Raw genomic sequence first — 25,010 nt, 5'->3', positions numbered from 1 at the left:
GTAGTTATATTCTTGTACATAGGGGGCAGTATTATAGTAGTTATATTCTTGTACATAGGTGGCAGTATTAAAGCTGTTATATTCTTGTACATGGGAGGCAGTATTATAGTAGTTATATTCTTGTACATAGGGGGCAGTATTATAGTAGTTATATTCTTGTACATAGGTTGCAGTATTATAGTAGTTATATTCTTGTGCATAGGGGGCAGTATTATAGCAGTTATATTCTTGTACATAGCGGGCAGTATTATAGTAGTTATATTCTTGTACATAGGAGGCAGTATTATAGCAGTTATATTCTTGTACATAGGGGGCAGTATTATAGCAGTTATATACTTGTACATAGCGGGTAATATTATTGTACTTGTATTCTTGTACATAGGGGGCAGTATTATAGTAGTTATACTCTTGTACATAGGGGGCAGTATTATAGCAGTCATATTCTTGTACATAGAGGGCAGTATTATAGCAGTCATATTCTTGTACATAGCGGGAAGTATTATAGTAGTTATATTCTTGTACATAGGAGGCAGTATTAAAGTATTTATATTATTGTACATAAGGGGCAGTATTATAGTAGTTATATTCTTGTACATAGGGGCAGTATTATAGTAGTTATATTCTTGTACATAGGAGGCAGTATTATAGTAGTTATATTCTTGTACATAGGAGCAGTATTGTAGTAGTTGTATTGTTGTACATAGGGGGTAGTATTATAGAAGTTGTATTCTTGTACATGGGGGCAGTATTATAGTAGTTATATTCTTGTACATAAGAAGCAGTATTTTTAGTAATTATATTCTTGTACATAGGTTGCAGCATTATAGTAGTTATATTCTTGTGCATAGGAGGCAGTATTATAGTAGTTATATTCTTCTACATGGGAGCAGTATTATAGTAGTTATATTCTTGTACATAGGGGGCAGTATCATAGTAGTTATATTCTTGTACATAGGAGGCAGTATTAAAGTAGTTATATTATTGTACATAAGGGGCAGTATAATAGTAGTGATATTCTTGTACATAGGGGGCAGTATAATAGTAGTTATATTCTTGTACATAGGTTGCAGTATTCTAGTAGTTATATTCTTGTACATAAGGGGCAGTATTATAGCAGTTATATTCTTGTACATAGCGGGCAGTATTATAGTAGTTATAATCTTGTGCATAGGGGGCAGTATTAGAGTAGTTATATTCTTGTACATAGGGGGCAGTATTATAGCAGTTATATTCTTGTACATAGCGGGCAATATTATAGTAGTTGTATTCTTGTACATAGGGGGCAGTATTATAGTAGTTATATTCTTGTACATAGGGGGCAGTATTATAGTAGTTATATTCTTGTACATAGAGGGCAGTATTATATCAGTTTTATTCTTGTACATAGCGGGCAGTATTATAGTAGTTATATTCTTGTACATAGGAGGCAGTATTAAAGTAATTATATTCTTGTACATAGGAGGCAGTATTATAGTAGTTATATTCTTGTACATAAGGGGCAGTATTATAGTAATTATATTCTTGTACATAGGAGGCAGTATTATAGTAGTTATATTCTTGTACATAGGTTGCAGCATTATAGTAGTTATATTCTTGTACATAGGGGGCAGTATTATAGTACTGATATTCTTGTACATAGGGCGCAGCATAATAGTAGTTATATTCTTGTGCATAGGAGGCAGTATTATAGTAGTTATATTCTTGTACATAGGTTGCAGCATTATAGTAGTTATATTCTTGTACATAGGGGGCAGTTTTATAGTAGTGATATTCTTGTACATAGGGGGCAGCATAATAGTAGTTATATTCTTGTGCATAGGAGGCAGTATTATAGTAGTTATATTCTTGTACATAGGTTGCAGCATTATAGTAGTTATATTCTTGTACATAGAGGGCAGTATTATAGTAGTGATATTCTTGTACATAGGGGGCAGCATAATAGTAGTTATATCCTTGTGCATAGGAGTCAGTATTATAGTAGTTATATTCTTGTACATAGGTTGCAGCATTATAGTAGTTATATTCTTGTACATAGGGGGCAGTATTATAGTAGTGATATTCTTGTACATAGGGGGCAGCATAATAGTAGTTAAATTCTTGTGCATAGGAGGCAGTATTATAGTAGTTATATTCTTGTACATAGGGGGCAGTATTATAGTAGTTATATTCTTGTACATAGGGAGCAGTATTATAGTAGTTATATTCTTGTACATAGGGGACAGTATTATAGTAGTTAAATTCTTGTACATAGCGGGCAGTATTATAATAGTTGTATTCTAGTACATAGGGGGCAGTATTATAGTAGTTATATTCTTGTACATAGGGGGCAGTATTATAGTAGTTAAATTCTTGTATATAGGGGGCAGTATTATAGTAGTTATATTCTTGTCCATAGCGGGCAGTATTATAGCGGTTGTATTCTTATACATAGGGTTCAGTATTATAGTGGTTATAATCTTGTACATGGGGGCAGTTTTACAGCAGTTATATTCTTGTACAAGCGGACAGTATTATAGCAATTATATTCTTGTACATAGCGGGCAGTATTATAGTAGTTATATTCTTGTACATAAGATCAGTATTATAGTAGTTATATTCTTGTACATTGGAGGCAGTATTATATTAGTTATATTATTGTACATAGGGGGCAGTATTATAGTAGTTATATATTGGTACATAGTATGCAGTATTTTTTAGTAGTTATATTCTTGTACATAGGAGGCGGTATTAATGTAATTATATTCTTCTATATAGGAGGCAGTATTATAGTAGTTATATTCTTGTACATAGGGGGCAGTATTATAGTAGTTTTATTCTTGTACATAGGGGGCAGTATTATAGTAGTTATATTCTTGTACATAGGAGCAGTATTATAGTAGTTATATTCTTTTACATAGAGAGCAGTATTGTAATAGTTATATTCTTGTACATAGGAGGCAGTATTATAGTAGTTATATTCCTGTACATAGAGGGCAGTATTATAGTAGTTATATTCTTGTACATAGGAAGCAGTATTATAGTAGTTATATTCTTGTACATAGGGGACAGTATTATAGTAGTTATATTCTTGTACATAGGGAGCAGTATTATAGTAGTTATATTCCTGTACATAGAGGGCAGTATTATAGTAGTTATATTCTTGTACATAGGAAGCAGTATTATAGTAGTTATATTCTTGTACATAGGGGACAGTATTATAGTAGTTATATTCTTGTACATAGGGGTAGTGTTATAGTAGTTATATTCTTGTACATAGGGAGCAGTATTATAGTAGTCATATTCTTGTACATAGGAGCAGTATTATAGTAGTTATATTCTTGTACATAGAGGGCAGTATTATAGTAGTTATATTCTTGTACATAGGGGGCAGTATTATAGTAGTTATATTCTTGTACATAGGGGGCAGTATTATAGTAGTTATATTCTTGTACATGGAGGCAGTATTATAGTAGTTATATTCTTGTACATAGGGGGCAGTATTATAGCAGTTATATTCTTGTACATAGGGGGCAGTATTATAGTAGTTATATTCTTGTACATGGAGGCAGTATTATAGTAGTTATATTCTTGTACATAGGAGGCAGTATTATACTAATGGTTTTCTGTAGAATGTTTATGATTGATTATAATATTTATCCTTGGAATTGTTTCTAACATTGTTATTTTTAACTGTATAGGATATCTTTTACACAATGGACCTGAAGGCCTACCTGCAAAGGGTGAACTTGACAGACTGTGCACCTCCTTCCCTCACAGCATTACGGGAATTACACCGCCACCATGCACATTCTGTACCGATGGAAAGTCTCAGCATGCATAGTGGGGAAAAAATCATCTTTGACATTTCCTGGATATATAACAAAATAGTAGTAAGACGACGGGGAGGTTTCTGCTTTGAGCAAAATGGTCTTTTCTTGTGGGTGCTACAACAACTGGGCTATGAAACAAAGGTGCTGTCATCCAGGGTGAGGAACGAAAAGTTTGGTTTCTATACCCCACCACTTTCCCATATGATATTGACAGTAGAACTAGAAGGAAGGAGATGGCTTTGTGATGTCGGTTACGGGGAAGGAATCATTGAACCATTTCTACTGGAGGCTGGGTGGGAAGAGGAGCAGGACAGTGGTGTGTATCGGTTAAGGGTAGAAGGAGATGAGTGGTACATGGAGAGGAAGGAGGAGGAGCTCTGGAGGACTCTCTACAAGTTCACCCTCGAGGAGAGGACATTTGAAGACTTTCACGGGATGTGTGAATATCTCCAGACATCGCTCTGCTCTGCATTTGTCCGCAAATCTTTCTGTTCTCTACAACTTCCACGGGGAAGACTGACATACATGGGACGCCGTCTGATCAGTACTGAGTATACCAAGGGAGGGGGAAGTATGAAGACCACTCAAGAACTTACTGAAGAAGAGATCCCCAGTTTAATCAAAGATAAATTTGGGATTGTCTTAAGTCAAAAACTGATCCCGAAGGATGAAGATATCGTTATGCCAAATGCATCTCAATTAGTATGTTTTCTAATTGGTGACCCTTTGCTAAAATTGCTGATAATTGACTTAACATCCATAATAATATAGTATGCTAGGTCAAAAAAAGACATATGTCCATCCAGTTTAGCCTATTTTCCCTCAATGCTGATCAAGAGGAAGGCAAAAGAACTCCAATGAGCTAGAAGCCAAGGGAAAAAAAATCCAATTTGGCAATCAGAATAATCCCCGGATCACCAACGCTTCTGAGTAATCGGTGATATAACATTGTTACACTGAAGAAAGGCATCCAGGCCCCACTTGCACTCTTTTAGTGAGTTCTCCACCATCACACCCTCAGGCAGAGAGTTCCATAGTTTCACTTCTCTTACAGTAAAGAACCCTCTTCTATGTTAGTGTAGAAACCTTCTTTCCTCTAGATGTAAGGGCCGCCCCCTTGTTACAGTCACAAATGATTGGAGAGATCTCTGTACTGACCACTGGTATGTCCATACGTAGTTGTTAGGTCGCCCTTCAGATGTATTTTTTCTAAAGTAAACATCCCTCATGTTCAGAGCCCCTCTGGATATTGTAGGCCGCCCATTCCATTTATTAATTTAGTTGCCCACCTTTGTACCCTCTGAAGCTCTCCTTCTTGAGTACCTGTGTCCAAAAGTGAACACAATATTTCATGTGTGTTTTGACCAGTGACTTGTAAAGAGCAAGAACAATATTCTCATTATGCCCCCTAGACCCACCTTTTGATCCACCCCACGATCCTATTTGCTTTGGCAGCAGCTGCCTGACACTAGTCGTTCCAGTTAAAGGGGTTGTCCCGCGGCGAAAGCGAAAACATTTTTTTTTCACTTACCCCCGCATTCTGCCCTGTTAAAAAGAAAGCATAGGTTAGTTTTTAAAAATGGCATTGCGCTTACCTGCATCAGCGTTCTGCAGCTTCCCCTTTTCCTTCTTTTAAAGATGGTGCCGCTGGTCTTCTCCCACGGTGCACCGCGGGTCTTCTCCCATGGTGCACCATGGATTTTCTTCTCCTTCCTTGCGTTCCATTGCCGAATCCAGCCTCCCGATTGGCTGGAATCGGCACACGTGACGGGGCGGAGCTACGATGACAACGCGGTGACCAGCTCTCCGGCACGAGTGGCCCCATTCACCAGCCAGAAGACCGGACTGCGCAAGCGCGTCTAAAAACGCCAGAAGACAGCAAAATTAGACGGCACCATGGCGACTGGGATGCTAGCAACGGAGCAGGTAAGTGAATAACTTCTGTATGGCTCATATTTAATGCACGATGTACATTACAAAGTGCATTAATATGGCCATACAGAAGTGTATAACCCCACTTGCTGCTGCGGGACAACCCCTTTAAGTTTACAGTTAACTAAAATCCCCAGGTCCTTCTCCATGTCAGTGTTCCCCAGTGGTTCCCCATTTAGTGTGTAATGGTGACATGTATTTCCTCTGCCCATGTGCAGAACTTTACATTAATCAGTGTTAAATCTCATTTGCCACTTTTCTGCCCAAACCTCAACTTATCCAGATCTATTTGCAACCGCATTCTGTCCTCTCTTGTGTTAAAGAAGTTTACCTGGGAGAATACTATTGATGATGTATCCTCAGGACAGGTCATCAACAGTTGATTAGCTGGGATCTGTCGCTCAGAACCCTGATCGATCAGCTGATTGTGCACCTGCTGACAGCGGCACAATAACACATGGCTCGGAGTGGAAACAGTGAAAGTCTCTCCTTTAACCTCTGTGTAGTGGCCGGCGCTTGAAACTGCAGGCACAGCTCTCATTGAAATCAGGTTGCGGCGCTGTCAGCAGGCACACAATCGGCTGATCGGTCGGGGTCCCGATTGACGTACCCAGATGATCAATTATTAATGACCTATCCTGAGGACACATCATCAATAGTATTCTCCCAGGAAAACCCATTTTAATTACCTTACGTAGTTTTGTATCATCTGCAAATTGATATTTTTTCTATGCAATCCTTCTATATATAATGTTCTTCTGACCATATTTACCAACATGTCCTCTCATGGATGATCAGCCTATTGGTTGGCACTAAACCCATAATGGTGCTTAACAATTTTTAGGTATCATGGTTCCTAATATTTTCTGATATGTCCTTGGTAACTTGGGTTCATTGAGGGACATTAAACACAGTTGACTAATCAATTTTATTTCTCTTCTAGGACTTCTCATCAGAGTTGTATCTGAGTCTCTATCTCCAAAGGGTCGGCGTTACAAAATTCAAGGTGTCTTCGATGCAACCGTCCCTTTCCACATTACGGACATTACACCGCCATCATTTGCTTTTTGTCCCATTTGAAAACCTCAGTATCCACAGCGGGGAGGAAATCATTCTGGACACTTGCTGGATATATGAGAAGATAGTTCTGAGAAGTCGTGGAGGCTTCTGTTTCGAGAACAATGGTCTTTTCTTGTGGGTCTTGCAAAAACTGGGCTACAACCCACGAGTGTTATCAGCCAGAGTGCTGAACAAGCAGACCGGTGTTTATGAACATCCATTCGCACACATAATATTAATGGTGGAGCTTGATGGAAGGAGATGGCTTTGTGATGTTGGTTTTGGGGAAGGAATTACAGAACCGATTCCATTGGAGGCCGGATGGGAAGAGGAGCAGGACAGCGGTGTGTATCGGGTACGGGTCGAAGCAGATGAGTGGTACTTGGAGAGGAAGGAAGAGGAGCTCTGGAGGACTCTCTACAAGTTTACCCTCGAGGAGAGGACATTTGAAGACTTTCGGGAGATGTGTGAATATCTCCAGACGTCGCCCAAGTCATTTTTTGTCTGGAAATCCTTCTGTTCCCTACAGCTCCCACATGGAAGACTGACGTACATGGGGCACCGGCTGATCAGTACTGAGTACACCAAAGGAGGGGGAAACGTGAAGACCACTCGAGAACTCAATGAAGAGGAGATTCCAGATCTACTCAGACAAAAGTTTGGGATTGTCTTGAGTGGAAAATTAATACCAAAAGATGACTAACCATTTATGAATCATCATCAACCCAATAGCACGGTATATCTGATACACTAGTATCAGACTAGAATTAGGCTCTATGGTCAGTGTGAAAAATGCAGGAATTTGGGACTTTAAAAAAAAATACAGATTGTGACCAAAGATTTTTCAAAATTTACCAAAATGAGATATACTTTGTATAGCACAATAAGTGTGATTTAAATAATAAGTCATTTTCTGACATTTTCTCCAGTGTACTGTATGAAACATGGATCACAGGCTACCTACACATGGCAAAGCGTGACATCAGGCTGTGAAACGTGGCCCGATATCGATGTCATTGATGACTCCCATCACTTCTGTGATGTCGCAATCCTCCGGCGCGTTTTTTAAATGTTAAACTTCGCATTGCACATCGCACGCCGTGTAATTTGATATTCTGTCCCATTGAAAACAATAGGCGATACGTTCAGAGGAACACGCAAAGATAGAGCATGCCACGATTTTTTTTCCGCATATCGCAACACACAAGACTCCTAGCTGTGTGAAAGCAGCCGTAGGGCTCACTTATACGGGCATATGTTGTCTGCGTATACGCTGTGCTATAAGCTTATTGATATATATATATATATTGGGCGATGTAGACCTACGTTTTTCACAAGCATGTTATTTATGCATATGAAAAAACCCCATTATAATCCATGGGTGCTTAAATTACACCATGAATATGCCGGTTACATGTATATTTGCTGCATACCACGTATACATGTGTAACACGCAGACATATGCCCGTGTGAGTGAGCCCTTACTAAGTCTGCCCCAAATTGTGTACTGCAACCATATACTAAGGTTTGGTGAAAATGTTAATTAATTTACATGTCCCCCGTCCTCCTCGCTGTAGGATTACTGCACCTCCCGCAGTGAGAAGGAGATTGAATAAAGCACCCGTCGCGGCATCGTAGCAGCGCTCCATTCACTTTCAATGGGACTGCAGAGATAGCCGAGCAGCAAACAGGACTGTCCTTCAGCTCTATTGTAATGAATGGAGCGCTGATCGCGCATGCTAGGCCAGCGCTCCATGCAGTGATGTCACTGTGGGGTGGTTGGAGGAGAGCAGAGGTGTAACGTGAAGCTGTTGGGCCCCAGTGTAAAATCTGGAACTGGGCCCCTGACTATAAAGCTTCATTGATAGTATTGGTTTGCAATATGAGGAAGAGAGAATTTATGGGCCCCTTAGGGCTCCTGGGCCCCAGATGCGACAGCACCCTCTGCACCGCCCATATGTATGCCAGTGGGCTCACCCACCTCCATTCACAGTAAACAGGCAGTCATTCATACCGTAGATGACTGCTTGTCTACATGGGCCAATTGGTTGTTTAGTTTTCATGTGTGCAGAAACTTAATGACAGATGATAAGCAAACAAAACAATGTTTGCTAAGTCGCTGCAAGCATTTTGTTACATTTATGCAGGGCTTATCCATCTTGCCGTCATGAATGAACTAAGGAAGGGGTTAATACCAGGACCACACCAACAAACCTAAAAGGTAAAGTTATGCCCAGCAACTTATGGGGAAGAGAACCCTGCCTACAAGCAGACTAGGCCCTGTGCCTCCTACCTGAAGGTCTAGTCTGTCCCTAGATAGAAAGGAGTTAAATGTGTTTTCCAGGGAGAATACCATTGATGACCTATCCTCGGGATAGGTCATGAATAGTTGATCGGCTGGCGATCGCTCGGGACCTTGACTAATCAGCTGAGCGGCACATGCTGTCAGTGGCGCAAATACACAGAGGTCGGAGCTGAAGCAGCAGAAGTCTCCACACTGACCTCCGTGTAGTGGCCGGTGCTTGTAACTGCAGGCACAGAATGAACAAATACCCATGTATAGGTAGATAAACACCGGTAGTGACTACCTGCCATTAGTCTTCTCTGTTCTTCCAACCCCAACATATTCCTGGCTGCGATGGCTTCCAATTACAAAACTTGTTCCCCTGACCACACCCCTCTGTCCCACTTTGACCTTGGGAAAATCTGGTCACCTTAGGCAATATCACTAATTAGAATGTAGCAATACAGTAAGAATACTTGGTGTAATTGAAAGGGTGGGAACTGATGGGGGGGGGGGGGGGCATGAGATATCAGCTGCTCTGGTCACTTGGCTTGGTAATATCCCAGGAAGGACGTTTTATCCCGGCGGTCTGCAGCTCAGGAACCTCACACCCGGCTTCATAAGGAAACTGCAGTAAACCTCTGGGTGACAAAGTGTTTCTGAGTTCACAGACTAACAAAAAACATTGAAGAACTGAAAACACTTTTGCCCCTTCTGAGTTTCTGGGATACTTTGAGAGATTCTAACCCAAATGTCAAAGTTTCATCTACTGGAGAACAGTAATTTTGTTTGTGGCAATTTAGACCTCACAATCTCCCAATTTCCAACTGTTTGTTGCTATGGCAGACCAGGAGGCAGCTGACTGGGTGAAATCCCTACATTCCTCTGCTGTGACTGGTGAATTACTATGATATTTTCTTTATCACTGCTGTACATCTTCACCTCTGACCTCGCTGTACATCTTGACCTCCGACCTCGCTGTACATCTTCACCTCCGACCTCGCTGCACATCTTCACCTCTGACCTCGTTGTACATCTTCACCTCCGACCTCGCTGTACATCTTCACCTCAGACCTCGCTGTACATCTTCACCTCCGACCTCGCTGTACATCTTCATCTCCGACCTCGCTGTACATCTTCACCCGCTGACCTCGCTGTACATCTTCACCTTCAACCTCGCTGTACATCTTCACCTTCAACCTCGCTGTACATCTTCATCTCCAACCTCGCTGTACATCTTCATCTCCGACCTCGCTGTACATCTTCACCTTCGACCTCGCTGTACATCTTCACCCACTGACCTCGCTGTGCATCTTCACCTTCGACCTCACTGTACATCTTCATCTCCGACCTCGCTGTACATCTTCACCCGCTGACCTCGCTGTACGTCTTCACCTCCAACCTCGCTGTACATCTTCATCTCTGACCTCGCTGTACATCTTCATCTCCGACCTTGCTGTACATCTTCACCCGCTGACCTCGCTGTACATCTTCAACTCCGACCTCGCTGTACATCTTCACCCACTGACCTCGCTGTGCATCTTCACCTTCGACCTCACTGTACATCTTCATCTCCGACCTTGCTGTACATCTTCACGCGCTGACCTCGCTGTACATCTTCACCTACGACCTTGCTGTACATCTTCATTCACTGACCTCGCTGTGCATCTTCATCTCTGACCTCGCTGTACATCTTCATCCGCTGACCTCGCTGTACATCTTCATCTCCGACCTTGCTGTACATCTTCACCTTCGACCTCGCTATACATCTTCATCTCCGACCTTGCTGTACATCTTCACCAGCTGACCTCGCTGTACATCTTCACCTCTGACCTCGCTGTACATCTTCACCTCTGACCTCGCTGTACATCTTCAACTTCAACCTCGCTGTACATCTTCATCTCCGACCTCGCTGTACATCTTCACCTCCAACCTCGCTGTACATCTTCACCTCCAACCTCGCTGTACATCTTCATCTCTGACCTCGCTGTACATCTTCATCTCCGACCTTGCTGTACATCTTCACCCGCTGACCTCGCTGTACATCTTCAACTCCGACCTCGCTGTACATCTTCACCCACTGACCTCGCTGTGCATCTTCACCTTCGACCTCACTGTACATCTTCATCTCCGACCTTGCTGTACATCTTCACGCGCTGACCTCGCTGTACATCTTCACCTACGACCTTGCTGTACATCTTCATTCACTGACCTCGCTGTGCATCTTCATCTCTGACCTCGCTGTACATCTTCATCCGCTGACCTCGCTGTACATCTTCATCTCCGACCTTGCTGTACATCTTCACCTTCGACCTCGCTATACATCTTCATCTCCGACCTTGCTGTACATCTTCACCAGCTGACCTCGCTGTACATCTTCACCTCCGACCTCGCTGTACATCTTCACCTCCGACCTCGCTGCACATCTTCACCTCTGACCTCGTTGTACATCTTCACCTCCGACCTCGCTGTACATCTTCACCTCAGACCTCGCTGTACATCTTCACCTCCGAACTCGCTGTACATCTTCATCTCCGACCTCGCTGTACATCTTCACCCGCTGACCTCGCTGTACATCTTCACCTTCAACCTCGCTGTACATCTTCACCTTCAACCTCGCTGTACATCTTCATCTCCAACCTCGCTGTACATCTTCATCTCCGACCTCGCTGTACATCTTCACCTTCGACCTCGCTGTACATCTTCACCCACTGACCTCGCTGTGCATCTTCACCTTCGACCTCACTGTACATCTTCATCTCCGACCTCGCTGTACATCTTCACCCGCTGACCTCGCTGTACGTCTTCACCTCCAACCTCGCTGTACATCTTCATCTCTGACCTCGCTGTACATCTTCATCTCCGACCTTGCTGTACATCTTCACCCGCTGACCTCGCTGTACATCTTCATCTCCGACCTTGCTGTACATCTTCACCCGCTGACCTCGCTGTACATCTTCAACTCCGACCTCGCTGTACATCTTCACCCACTGACCTCGCTGTGCATCTTCACCTTCGACCTCACTGTACATCTTCATCTCCGACCTTGCTGTACATCTTCACGCGCTGACCTCGCTGTACATCTTCACCTACGACCTTGCTGTACATCTTCATTCACTGACCTCGCTGTGCATCTTCATCTCTGACCTCGCTGTACATCTTCATCCGCTGACCTCGCTGTACATCTTCATCTCCGACCTTGCTGTACATCTTCACCTTCGACCTCGCTATACATCTTCATCTCCGACCTTGCTGTACATCTTCACCAGCTGACCTCGCTGTACATCTTCACCTCTGACCTCGCTGTACATCTTCACCTCTGACCTCGCTGTACATCTTCAACTTCAACCTCGCTGTACATCTTCATCTCCGACCTCGCTGTACATCTTCACCTCCAACCTCGCTGTACATCTTCACCACCAACCTCGCTGTACATCTTCATCTCTGACCTCGCTGTAGATCTTCATCTCCGACCTTGCTGTACATCTTCACCCGCTGACCTCGCTGTACATCTTCAACTCCGACCTCGCTGTACATCTTCACCCACTGACCTCGCTGTGCATCTTCACCTTCGACCTCACTGTACATCTTCATCTCCGACCTTGCTGTACATCTTCACGCGCTGACCTCGCTGTACATCTTCACCTACGACCTTGCTGTACATCTTCATCCACTGACCTCGCTGTGCATCTTCATCTCTGACCTCGCTGTACATCTTCATCCGCTGACCTCGCTGTACATCTTCATCTCCGACCTTGCTGTACATCTTCACCTTCGACCTCGCTATACATCTTCACCAGCTGACCTCGCTGTACATCTTCACCTCTGACCTCGCTGTACATCTTCACCTCTGACCTCGCTGTACATCTTCACCTCTGACCTCGCTGTACATCTTCACCTCTGACCTCGCTGTACATCTTCACCTCTGACCTCGCTGTACATCTTCATCTCCGACCTCGCTGTACATCTTCATCTCCGACCTTGCTGTACATCTTCACCCGCTGACCTCGCTGTACATCTTTAGCTCCAACCTCGCTGTACATCTACACCTCCGACCTCGCTGTACATCTTCATCTCCGACCTCGCTCTACATCTTCATCTCCGACCTCGCTCTACATCTTCACCTCCGACCTCGCTGTACATCTTCACCCGCTGACCTTGCTGTACATCTTCACCTCTGACCTCGCTCTACATCTTCACCTCCGACCCCGCTGTACATCTTCACCTCCGACCTCGCTGTATATCTTCACCTCCGACCTCGCTGTACATCTTCACCTCCGACCTCGCTGTACATCTTCACCTCCGACCTCGCTGTACATCTTCACCTCCGACCTCGCTGTACATCTTCACCTCCGACCTCGCTGTACATCTTCACCCGCTGACCTCGCTGTACATCTTCACCTCCGACCTCGCTGTACATCTTCACTTTGGGCCTCGCTGTATATCTTCACCTACGACCTTGCTGTATATCTACACCTCTGACCTCGCTGTACATCTTCATCCCTTAGACCTTGTTGTACATCTTCACCTCCGACCTCGCTGTACATCTTCACCTCCGACCTCGCTGTACATCTTCACCTCCGACCTCGCTGTACATCTTCACCTCCGACCTCGCTGTACATCTTCACTTCCGACCTCGCTGTACATCTTCACCTACGACCTCGCTGTATATCTACACCTCTGACCTCGCTGTACATCTTCACCCGTGACCTCGCTGTACATCTTCACCCGTGACCTCGCTGTACATCTTCACCCCCGACCTCGCTGTACATCTTCACCCGTGACCTCGCTGTACATCTTCACCCCCGACCTCGCTGTACATCTTCACCCCCGACCTCGCTGTACATCTTCACCCCCGACCTCGCTGTACATCTTCACCTCCGACCTCGCTGTACATCTTCACCTCCGACCTCGCTGTACATCTTCACCTCCGACCTCGCTGTACATCTTCACCTCCGACCTCGCTGTACATCTTCACCTCCGACCTCGCTGTACATCTTCACCTCCAACATCGCTGTACATCTTCACCTCCAACATCGCTCCACACCTTCATTTGTGACCCTCTCTGTACATCTTCACCTTCGACCTTGCTGTACATCTACACCTCCGACCTCTCTGTACATCTTCACCTCTGACTTCGCTGTACATCTTCATCTCCGACCTCGCTGTACATCTTCATCTCCGACCTCGCTGTACATCTTCACCTTCGACCTCGCTGTACATCTTCACCCACTGACCTCGCTGTGCATCTTCACCTTCGACCTCACTGTACATCTTCATCTCCGACCTCGCTGTACATCTTCATCTCCGACCTCGCTGTACATCTTCATCTCTGACCTCGCTGTACATCTTCATCTCCGACCTTGCTGTACATCTTCACCCGCTGACCTCGCTGTACATCTTCAACTCCGACCTCGCTGTACATGTTCACCCACTGACCTCGCTGTGCATCTTCACCTTCGACCTCACTGTACATCTTCATCTCCGACCTTGCTGTACATCTTCACGCGCTGACCTCGCTGTACATCTTCACCTACGACCTTGCTGTACATCTTCATCCACTGACCTCGCTGTGCATCTTCATCTCTGACCTCGCTGTACATCTTCATCCGCTGACCTCGCTGTACATCTTCATCTCCGACCTTGCTGTACATCTTCACCTTCGACCTCGCTATACATCTTTATCTCCGACCTTGCTGTACATCTTCACCAGCTGACCTCGCTGTACATCTTCACCTCTGACCTCGCTGTACATCTTCACCTCTGACCTCGCTGTACATCTTCACCTCTGACCTCGCTGTACATCTTCACCTCTGACCTCGCTGTACATCTTCAACTTCAACCTCGCTGTACATCTTCATTTCCGACCTCGCTGTACATCTTCACCCGCTGACCTCGCTGTACATCTTCACCTCCGACCTCGCTGTACATCTTCACCTCCGACCTCGCTGTACATCTTCATCTCTGACCTCGCTGTACATCTTCATCTCCGACCTTGCTGTACATCTTCACCCGCTGACCTCGCTGTACATCTTCAACTCCGACCTCGCTGTACATCTTCACCCACTGACCTCGCTGTGCATCTTCACCTTCGACCTCGCTGTACATCTTCATCTCCGACCTTGCTGTACATCTTCACGCGCTGACCTCGCTGTACATCTTCACCTACGACCTTGCTGTACATCTTCATCCACTGACCTCGCTGTGCATCTTCATCTCTGACCTCGCTGTACATCTTCATCCGCTGACCTCGCTGTACATCTTCATCTCCGACCTTGCTGTACATCTTCACCTTCGACCTCGCTATACATCTTCATCTCCGACCTTGCTGTACATCTTCACCAGCTGACCTCGCTGTAGATCTTCACCTCTGACCTCGCTCTACATCTTCACCTCCTACCCCGCTGTACATCTTCACCCCTGACCTCGCTGTACACCTTCACCCCTGACCTCGCTGTACATCTTCACCTCCGACCTCGCTGTACATCTTCACCTCCGACCTCGCTGTACATCTTCACCTCCGACCTCGCTGTACATCTTCACCTCCGACCTCGCTGTACATCTTCACCTCCGACCTCGCTGTACATCTTCACCTCCGACCTCGCTGTACATCTTCACCTCCGACCTCGCTGTACATCTTCACCTCCGACCTCGCTGTACATCTTCACCCGCTGACCTCGCTGTACATCTTCACCTCCGACCTCGCTGTACATCTTCACTTTGGGCCTCGCTGTATATCTTCACCTACGACCTCGCTGTACATCTTCATCCCTTAGACCTCGTTGTACATCTTCACCTCCGACCTCGCTGTACATCTTCACCTCCGACCTCGCTGTACATCTTCACCTCCAACATCGCTCCACACCTTCATTTGTGACCCTCTCTGTACATCTTCACCTTCGACCTTGCTGTACATCTACACCTCCGACCACTCTGTACATCTTCACCTCTGACTTCGCTGTACATCTTCATCTCCGACCTCGCTGTACATCTTCATCTCCGACCTCGCTGTACATCTTCACCTTCGACCTCGCTGTGCATCTTCACCCACTGACCTCGCTGTGCATCTTCACCTTCGACCTCACTGTACATCTTCATCTCCGACCTCGCTGTACATCTTCACCTCCGACCTCGCTGTACATCTTCATCTCTGACCTCGCTGTACATCTTCATCTCCGACCTTGCTGTACATCTTCACCCGCTGACCTCGCTGTACATCTTCAACTCCGACCTCGCTGTACATCTTCACCCACTGACCTCGCTGTGCATCTTCACCTTCGACCTCACTGTACATCTTCATCTCCGACCTTGCTGTACATCTTCACGCGCTGACCTCGCTGTACATCTTCACCCCCGACCTCGCTGTACATCTTCACCCCCGACCTCGCTGTACATCTTCACCCCCGACCTCGCTGTACATCTTCACCCCCGACCTCGCTGTACATCTTCACCCCCGACCTCGCTGTACATCTTCACCTCCGACCTCGCTGTAAATCTTCACCTCCAACATCGCTGTACATCTTCACCTCCGACCTCGCTGTACATCTTCACCTCCGACCTCGCTGTACATCTTCACCTCCGACCTCGCTGTACATCTTCACCTCCGACCTCGCTGTACATCTTCACCTCCGACCTCGCTGTACATCTTCACCTCCGACCTCGCTGTACATCTTCACCTCCGACCTCGCTGTACATCTTCACCTCCGACCTCGCTGTACATCTTCACCTCCGACCTCGCTGTACATCTTCACCTCCGACCTCGCTGTACATCTTCACCTCCGACCTCGCTGTACATCTTCACCTCCGACCTCGCTGTACATCTTCACCTCCGACCTCGCTGTACATCTTCACCTCCGACCTCGCTGTACATCTTCACCTCCGACCTCGCTGTACATCTTCACCTCCGACCTCGCTGTACATCTTCACCTCCGACCTCGCTGTACATCTTCACCTCCGACCTCGCTGTACATCTTCACCTCTGACCTCGCTGTACATCTTCACCTCTGACCTCGCTGTACATCTTCACCTCCAACCCTGCTGTACATCTTCACTTCCGACCCTGCTGTACATCTTCACTTCCGACCCTGCTGTACATCTTCACTTCCGACCTCGCTGTACATCTTGACTTCCGACCTCGCTGTACATCTTGACTTCCGACCTCGCTGTACATCTTCACCCCCGACCTCGCTGTACATCTTCACCTCCGACCTCGCTGTACATCTTCACCCGTGACCTCGCTGTACATCTTCACCCCTGACCTCGCTGTACATCTTCACCCCCGACCTCGCTGTACATCTTCACCCCCGACCTCGCTGTACATCTTCACCCCCGACCTCGCTGTACATCTTCACCCCCGACCTCGCTGTACATCTTCACCTCCGACCTCGCTGTACATCTTCACCTCCGACCTCGCTGTACATCTTCACCTCCGACATCGCTGTACATCTTCACCTCCAACATCGCTCCACACCTTCATTTGTGACCCTCTCTGTACATCTTCACCTTCGACCTTGCTGTACATCTACACCTCCGACCTCTCTGTACATCTTCACCTCTGACTTCGCTGTACATCTTCATCTCCGACCTCGCTGTACATCTTCACCCCTTACCTTGGTGTACATGTACACCTCCGACCTTGCTGTACATCTTCACCCCTGACCTCGCTGTACATCTTCACCTCCGAACCCCGCCCAATGGAAATATCTCTTTTCTGGAGGTTCTGCATGAGCGCAGGGATTTTTTTGTTTTGACCACATTGTCTATACCCATTTCTTTGGATCTGGGTTTCTTCCCATGCTGCTCTCCATTTATTTGAATGCCCGGTGGGGCGCAAGGACGGATGAATGCTAGTTGAGCCTTCCAGGACTTCGGTTGCTAGCGAGTAGGCACCATTCCTATAGGGACACCCCCCCCTCCCCCCCCCCCCGCACATGCCAGGTGAGCCCTGTTCCTTTTTACTAAGGATTTCTGCAAATGAAAGCATGATATCGGTATCAAGGCGCTGCGGCACTCATACTGGGATCTTCCTCTGTGACCTTTGTCTTGTCCTGTGACACTTCCTAGAACTGCTGAAGGCTTCCTGCAATGGGAAACCTGCCACAAATATGTCGTGGCCAAATCTGCAACTAAATGGTGCAGCTTTTGCCTTAGCTGTGACCAACTCCCACTCAGCAAAATGCATACCTGTTTTAGCGTCTTTATTTCTGGGTTATGGGAGGAGCTGCCGGTTATGTTTGGTTATTCAGGTTGCTCTAGAATGCCAGCAGTCTTGTGTGCATTTCCCCTTTAAATGCTACGTTCAGCGCTGCGCCCCATGCCGGGACAGACGTGAGGAAGTTACGTGTCTACTCCTTACTCTCCAGGCTGCACGTCTTGTAGGAACAATAGAAGGTAGGTGATCTGGAGCACAAGGGGGCACTTACTTCTGTACAGCTAGGGCTCAGCTTGTACCCCCTCATCCATATGTGCTCTGCAGTATTTTACCAGAAGGATAGAGGAATGCGGAGCCGCAGGAACAGATGATAAGAGACCCGACTTCCAGGAAGTGTCAGGAAAGAAGCAGAACACAAGATGGAAAGTATCTACTGCGACTTCATGGTCCGGTTCGTAACTTAGATGTAGCAACCTAAACTTGAACATTATATACAGTTATACAGCTTGTATTATAAAATATCCACTATACGGTATAGACTCTAGCTCAGTGATGGCGAACCTTTTAGAGACCGAGTGCCAAAACTGCAACCCAAAAACCACTTATTTATGATTTTAAAGTATTATCTCCATTGTCATAAAAAGGACAGGGCTGTTTCAAAATAGACAGGGTGCAGATTTTGACTGCGAAAAGGCTGCAGAATTTACCACGGAAATTTCCGCTGCGGACATTCTGCAGCATTTCTTCCATGTGTAAACATCCCGTAGCAGTAATAGTGACCCCCACAGTGGCCTCAGTAGTAATAGTAACCCCCACTGTGGCCTCAGTAGTAATAGTGACCCCCACAGTGGCTTCAGCAGCAATGGTGACCCCCAGAGTGGCCCAAGCAGTAATAGTGACCCCCCACAGTGGTCCCCTCTTGCGGAACTAAGGAGGAGACGTCACAGTGTGCGCCCAGGACCAGCGCTGCTCAGTGAGTATTGGCAGGGAAGCCGCTACCCTGCGGCCGCTATTCGCTATCGCGGTGAGCGGCTGCCAGCACGCATGCCAGCAGTGAGGGCTCTGCGTGCCGACTCTGGAACGCATGCCATAGGTTTGCCACCACTGCACTATATTATCATATATCTTGATTATAATAATAATCATGCAGACTAGTAGTTAAATTCATGTACATAAGAGCTAGAATAATAACAGTTATATTCCTGCATGTAGGGGGCGGTATTTTAGTAGTTATTGTATATTCTTGTACATACAGTTGCAATCAAAATTATTCCCATTCGCAAATTAGGTTTATTTACCAAATTTAGAAATGTTCAGATGTTTGCAAAAAAAACAAACAAAAAAAAACATTTAAATAGTGCAGCATCCGAGGACTGGGCCCACCGCCGAGGAGATAGCGGGGCAGATTAAAGGGGTTGTCATGGAGCTCTACCATCTCCTCCCCTAAGGGTAGTACGGGACCCAACCAATTTACTGCTGGGGGAGTTTCACAGGGTAACTCCAGGTGTGGTTTACCTTAAGTCCATTTTGTCACTCGTAACGCCACCATTCCATCCACTGTGGTGAATCTGGATGGTTGAATAAAGTAGTCCACACACAGGGAAACATTGCAGAGCAAAACCAGCAACGGTCGGCAGTGATAGTTTACTTGTAACAAAGGTTAACAGTCCAACACTTTACATAAACCAACAGTCTCTAGTACTCTACAAACGTTCCTTGCTTCCTCCAGACTGCTGCTAGACTCCACACTCCCCTGCAAGATCAAGTCACTGACTCACATCGACTACTAGACTCTCCCACATTCCAGTAAAAAAGGAAAAAAAAATTGAATAGGGGCTCAACTCAGCAGCAGAGCCTCCGGTATAGGGGAAAAAACAATATCTGATTCTCAGCGGAGCTCCGTCCTCAGATGGCCGTTGGCAATTGGCTAAACTTCATGAGAGAAACTGTGGATCTGGAGAAGGGCTTCAACCATTAAAAGGAATAACTTTATTGATTAAAACGGATACCTCTTACAGGTAAACGCTGAACTCATTTCAGCCAGACAGTGGCCTTTATCAACAGCTCCTACATTCCACCTTGCAATCACATAAGACATGGTCACATGACACACAACAAGATACATTTTTCAGACATAACCTAGACAGTAACCCACATAGGAGAAGTATTATAGTAGCTATATTCTTGTACATAGGGGGCAGTATTATAGTAGTTATATTCTCATACATAGGGGGCAGTATTATAGTAGTTATATTCTTGTACATAGGATCAGTATTATAGTAGTTATATTCTTGTACACAGGGGGCAGTATTGTAGTAGTTATATTCTTGTACATAGGGGAGCAGTATTATAGTAGTTATATTCTTGTACATAGAGGGCAGTATTATAGTAGTTATATTCTTGTACATAGGAGACAGTATTATAGTAGTTATATTCTTGTACGTAGGGGGCAGTATTATAGTAGTTATATTCTTGTACATAGGAGGCAGTATTATAGTAGTTATATTCTTGTACATAGGGGGCAGTATTATAGTAGTTATATTCTTGCACATAGGAGCAGTATTATAGTAGTTATATTCTTGTACATAGGGGGCAGTATTATAGTAGTTATATTCTTGTACATAGGAGCAGTATTATAGTAGTTAGTTATATTTTTGTACATAGGGGGCAGTATTATAGTAGTTATATTCTTGTACATAGGGGGCAGTATTATAGTAGTTATATTCTTGTACATAGGGGGCAGTATTATAGTAGTTATATTCTTGTACATAGGAGCTGTATTATAGTAGTTATATTCTTGTACATAGGGGGCAGTATTATAGTAGTTATATTCTTGTACATAGGGGGGCAGTATTATAGTAGTTATATTCTTGTACATAGGAGACAGTATTATAGTAGTTATATTCTTGTACATAGGAGACAGTATTATAGTAGTTATATTCTTGTACATAGGGGGCAGTATTATAGTAGTTATATCCTTGTACATAGGGGGCAGTATTATAGTAGTTATATTCTTGTATATAGGAGACAGTATTATAGTAGTTATATTCTTGTACATAGGGGGCAGTATTAGAGTAGTTATATCCTTGTACATAGGGGGCAGTATTATAGTAGTTATATTCTTGTATATAGGAGACAGTATTATAGTAGTTATATTCTTGTACATAGGAGACAGTATTATAGTAGTTATATTCTTGTACATAGGGGGCAGTATTATAGTAGTTATATTCTTGTACATAGGGGGCAGTATTATAGTAGTTATATTATTGTACATAGGGAGCAGTATTATAGTAGTTATATTATTGTACATAGGGAGCAGTGTTATAGTAGTTATATTCTTGTACATAGGGGGCAGTATTATAGTAGTTATATTCTTGTACGTAGGAGGCAGTATTATAGTAGTTATATTCTTGTACATAGGAGCAGTATTATAGTAGTTATATTCTTGTACATAGGGGGCAGTATTATAATAGTTATATTCTTGTATATAGGGGGCAGGATTATAGTAGTTATATTCTTGTACATAGGGGGAAGTATTATAATAGTTATATTCTTGTACATGGAGGGCAGTATTATAATAGTTATATTCTTGTACATAGGGGGCAGGATTATAGTAGTTATATTCTAGTACATAGGGAGCAGTATTATAGTAATTATATTCTTGTACATAGGGGGCAGTATTACAGTAGTTATATTCTTGCACATAGGAACAGTATTATAATAGTTATATTCTTGTACATAGTAGGCAGTATTATAGTAGTTATATTCTTGTACATAGGGAGCAGTATTATAGTAGTTATATTATTGTACATAGGGGGCAGTATTATAGTAGTTATATTCTTGTACATAGGGGGCAGTATTATAGTAGTTATATTATTGTACATAGGGAGCAGTATTATAGTAGTTATATTATTGTACATAGGGAGCAGTGTTATAGTAGTTATATTCTTGTACATAGGGGGCAGTATTATAGTAGTTATATTCTTGTACATAGGGAGCAGTATGATAGTAGTTATATTCTTGTACATAGGGGGCAGTATTATAGTAGTTATATTCTTGTACATAGGGGGCAGTATTATAGTAGTTATATTCTTGTACATAGGGGGCAGTATTATAGTAGTTATATTCTTGTACATAGGGAGCAGTATTATAGTAGTTATATTCTTGTACATAGGAGGCAGTATTATAGCAGTTATATTCTTGTACATAGGAGCAGTATTATAGTAGTTATATTCTTGTACATAGGGGGCAGTATTATAGTAGTTATATTCTTGTACATAGGGAGCAGTATTATAGTAGTTATATTCTTGTACATAGGGGGCAGTATTATAGTAGTTATATTCTTGTATATAGGAGGCAGTATTATAGTATTTTTATTCTTGTACTAAGGGGCAGTATTACAGTAGTAGTATACTTGGACATGAGGGAGCAGTATTACAGTAGTTGTAGTCTAGGACATGAGGGGGCAGTATTACAATAGTCGTATTCTTGGACATGAGGGGGCAGTATTACAGTAGTCGTATTCTGGGACATGAGGGGGCAGTATTGCAGTAGTCGTATTCTTGGACATGAGGGGGCAGTATTACAGTAGTCGTATTCTTGAACATGAGGGGGCAGTATTACAGTAGTCGTATTCTTGGACATGAGGGGGCAGTATTACAGTAGTCGTATTCTTGGACATGAGGGGGCTGTATTACAGTAGTCGTATTCTTGGACATGAGGGGGCAGTATTACAGTAGTCGTATTCTTGGACATGAGGGGGCAGTATTACATAGCATTGTTTTATGTAGAAGTATTTGGTGATAACATTTATCCTTGTAAGTTTAATAAATCTTTGGATGTTTACTGTATAGGATGCCTGTTATACAATGGACCTGAAGGCCTACCTACAGAGGGTAAATTTGATGGACTGTGCACCTCCTTCCCTCTCAGCCTAAGGCCTCCTTCCCACGAGCGTGACGGGCTCCGCAGCGTAATATTCCGCTGCGAAGCCTGTCACGGCGCCCCCCAGAGCCCCTATACTTACCTGCGGGAGATAGCGTGAAATCGCTTCCCCGCCCACCGCCGCCGCGTCACCGCCCGTCACCGCCCACCGCCCTCGCGTCACCAGCCGTGTCACGTGCACGGCCGGCCGTGTCACGTGACGCGGCCGGACCGCGTCATTTGGCGTCATATGACGCTCGGCGGTGGGCGGGAAAGCGTTTTTTCACGCTATCTCCCGCTGGTTACAGCGGGAGATAGCGTGAATGGACGGCTTCCATTGACTGCAATGGAAGCCGTCAGTGCGTACAGCCCGTCCTCACCCGCAGAAAATAGAGCATGCTGCGGGTGAGGACGGGAGAAATCGCGGTGCGTAATTCCGCGGTGGAATTACGCATCGTGAGCATTGTGCTATTAGGTTCAATAGAACCTAATAGCTGCGGGCAACGCAGCGGATTTTCGCCGCGAATTACGCGGCGGAAATCCGTTCGTGGGAAGGAGGCCTTACGGGAATTACATCGGCTTCATGTACACTCCATACCAACAGAAAGTCTCAGCATACATAGTGGTGAAAAAATCATCTTGGACATTCCTTGGATATATAACAAAATAGTTGTAAGACGAGGAGGAGGTTTCTGCTATGAGAACAATGGTCTTTTCTTGTGGGTGCTGCAACAACTGGGCTACGAAACAAAGGTGCTGTCATCCAGGGTGAGGAACCCAATAACTGGTATTTATGGTCCACCATCCCATATGTTATTGACAGTAGAACTGGAAGAAAGGAGATGGCTTTGTGATGTTGGTTACGGGGAAGGAATCATTGAACCATTTCTACTAGAGGCAGAATGGGAAGAGGAGCAGGACAGCGGTGTGTATCGGTTACGGGTAGAAGGAGATGAGTGGTTCATGGAGAGAAAGGAGGAAGAGATCTGGAGGACTCTCTACAAGTTCACCCTCGAGGAGAGGACATTTGAAGACTTTTGGGAGATGTGTGAATATCACCAGTCATCGCCCTGCTCCATATTTTTCCAAAAATCCTTCTGTTCCCTACAGCTCCCTAGAGCAAGACTGACATACATTGGGCGCTGGCTGATCAGCACTGAGTACACCAAGGGAGGTGGAAGTGTGAAGACCACTCGAGAACTCACTGAGGAAGAGATCCCTAGTTTACTCAGAGATAAATTTGGGATTGTCTTGAGTAGAAAACTGGTCCCGAAGGATGAAGATATTGTGATTCCAAATGCATCTCAATCTGTAAGTCTTCTAATTAGTAAGCATTTGCTAAAACTGCTGATAGTTGACCTGTTATCCCTTCCATAGATAGTGCTCTTCTGACCGTATTTACCAACATGTCATCTCATGGATAATTACCTATTCGTTGGCACCAAACCCATAATGGTGACTATAAATTTTTAGGTATTATGGTGCCTTATATTTTATGGCATGTTCTTAGAAATTGGGTTCATTGAGGGACATTGAAGACAGTTGACTAATATATTTTAATTCTCTTCAAGGACTTCTAATCAAAGTTGGATCCGAATACCTATCTGCATAGGGTTTGCATTACCGTATTCAAGGCGTCTTCAATCCAGTCATCACTTTCTACATTACAAACATTACACCGCCATCACTTGCTTTCTGTCCCATTTTAAAACCTCAGTATCCACAGCGGGGAGAAAATCATTCTTGACATTGACTGTATACAATATATGAGAAGATTCTTCTAAGAAATCATGAAGTCTTTTATTTCGAGAACAATGGTCTTTTCCAGTGGGTCTTGTGAAACCTGGACTAC

At 44.6% G+C, this 25,010-nt stretch overlaps 3 protein-coding genes and 1 pseudogene across 3 annotated transcripts in view; all 4 read left to right on the top strand.

The window, feature by feature from the left end:
• Positions 1-4,580, top strand: part of LOC136577993 (arylamine N-acetyltransferase 2-like) — a 58,876-nt gene extending 54,296 nt beyond the window's left edge. The window contains exon 2 of the mRNA XM_066577903.1: positions 3,678-4,580. Coding sequence (XP_066434000.1) covers positions 3,693-4,580 — 888 coding nt within the window. The 5' untranslated portion in view covers positions 3,678-3,692. The remainder of the gene's footprint in view (positions 1-3,677) is intronic.
• Positions 4,581-6,612: 2,032 nt separating this feature from the next.
• Positions 6,613-7,566, top strand: LOC136577992 (arylamine N-acetyltransferase 2-like). Its single transcript, XM_066577902.1, has 2 exons — positions 6,613-6,621; positions 6,685-7,566. Exons 1-2 carry the CDS (start codon positions 6,613-6,615, stop codon positions 7,501-7,503), a joined length of 828 nt encoding a protein of 275 aa, XP_066433999.1. The 3' UTR covers positions 7,504-7,566.
• Positions 7,567-18,432: 10,866 nt separating this feature from the next.
• LOC136577647 (arylamine N-acetyltransferase, pineal gland isozyme NAT-10-like) lies at positions 18,433-24,840 on the top strand. Its single transcript, XM_066577556.1, has 4 exons — positions 18,433-18,474; positions 23,089-23,166; positions 23,717-24,469; positions 24,730-24,840. Exons 2-4 carry the CDS (start codon positions 23,104-23,106, stop codon positions 24,736-24,738), a joined length of 825 nt encoding a protein of 274 aa, XP_066433653.1. The 5' UTR covers positions 18,433-18,474; positions 23,089-23,103; the 3' UTR covers positions 24,739-24,840.
• LOC136577991 (arylamine N-acetyltransferase, pineal gland isozyme NAT-10-like) overlaps positions 24,787-25,010 on the top strand; it is a 1,639-nt pseudogene continuing 1,415 nt past the window's right edge.

This window comes from Eleutherodactylus coqui, chromosome 8 (assembly GCF_035609145.1).
Source record: "Eleutherodactylus coqui strain aEleCoq1 chromosome 8, aEleCoq1.hap1, whole genome shotgun sequence".
Taxonomy (NCBI): domain Eukaryota; kingdom Metazoa; phylum Chordata; class Amphibia; order Anura; family Eleutherodactylidae; genus Eleutherodactylus; species Eleutherodactylus coqui.
Note: the sequence above shows the minus strand (reverse complement) of the source record. Positions and strands in the feature narration are given on the sequence as shown.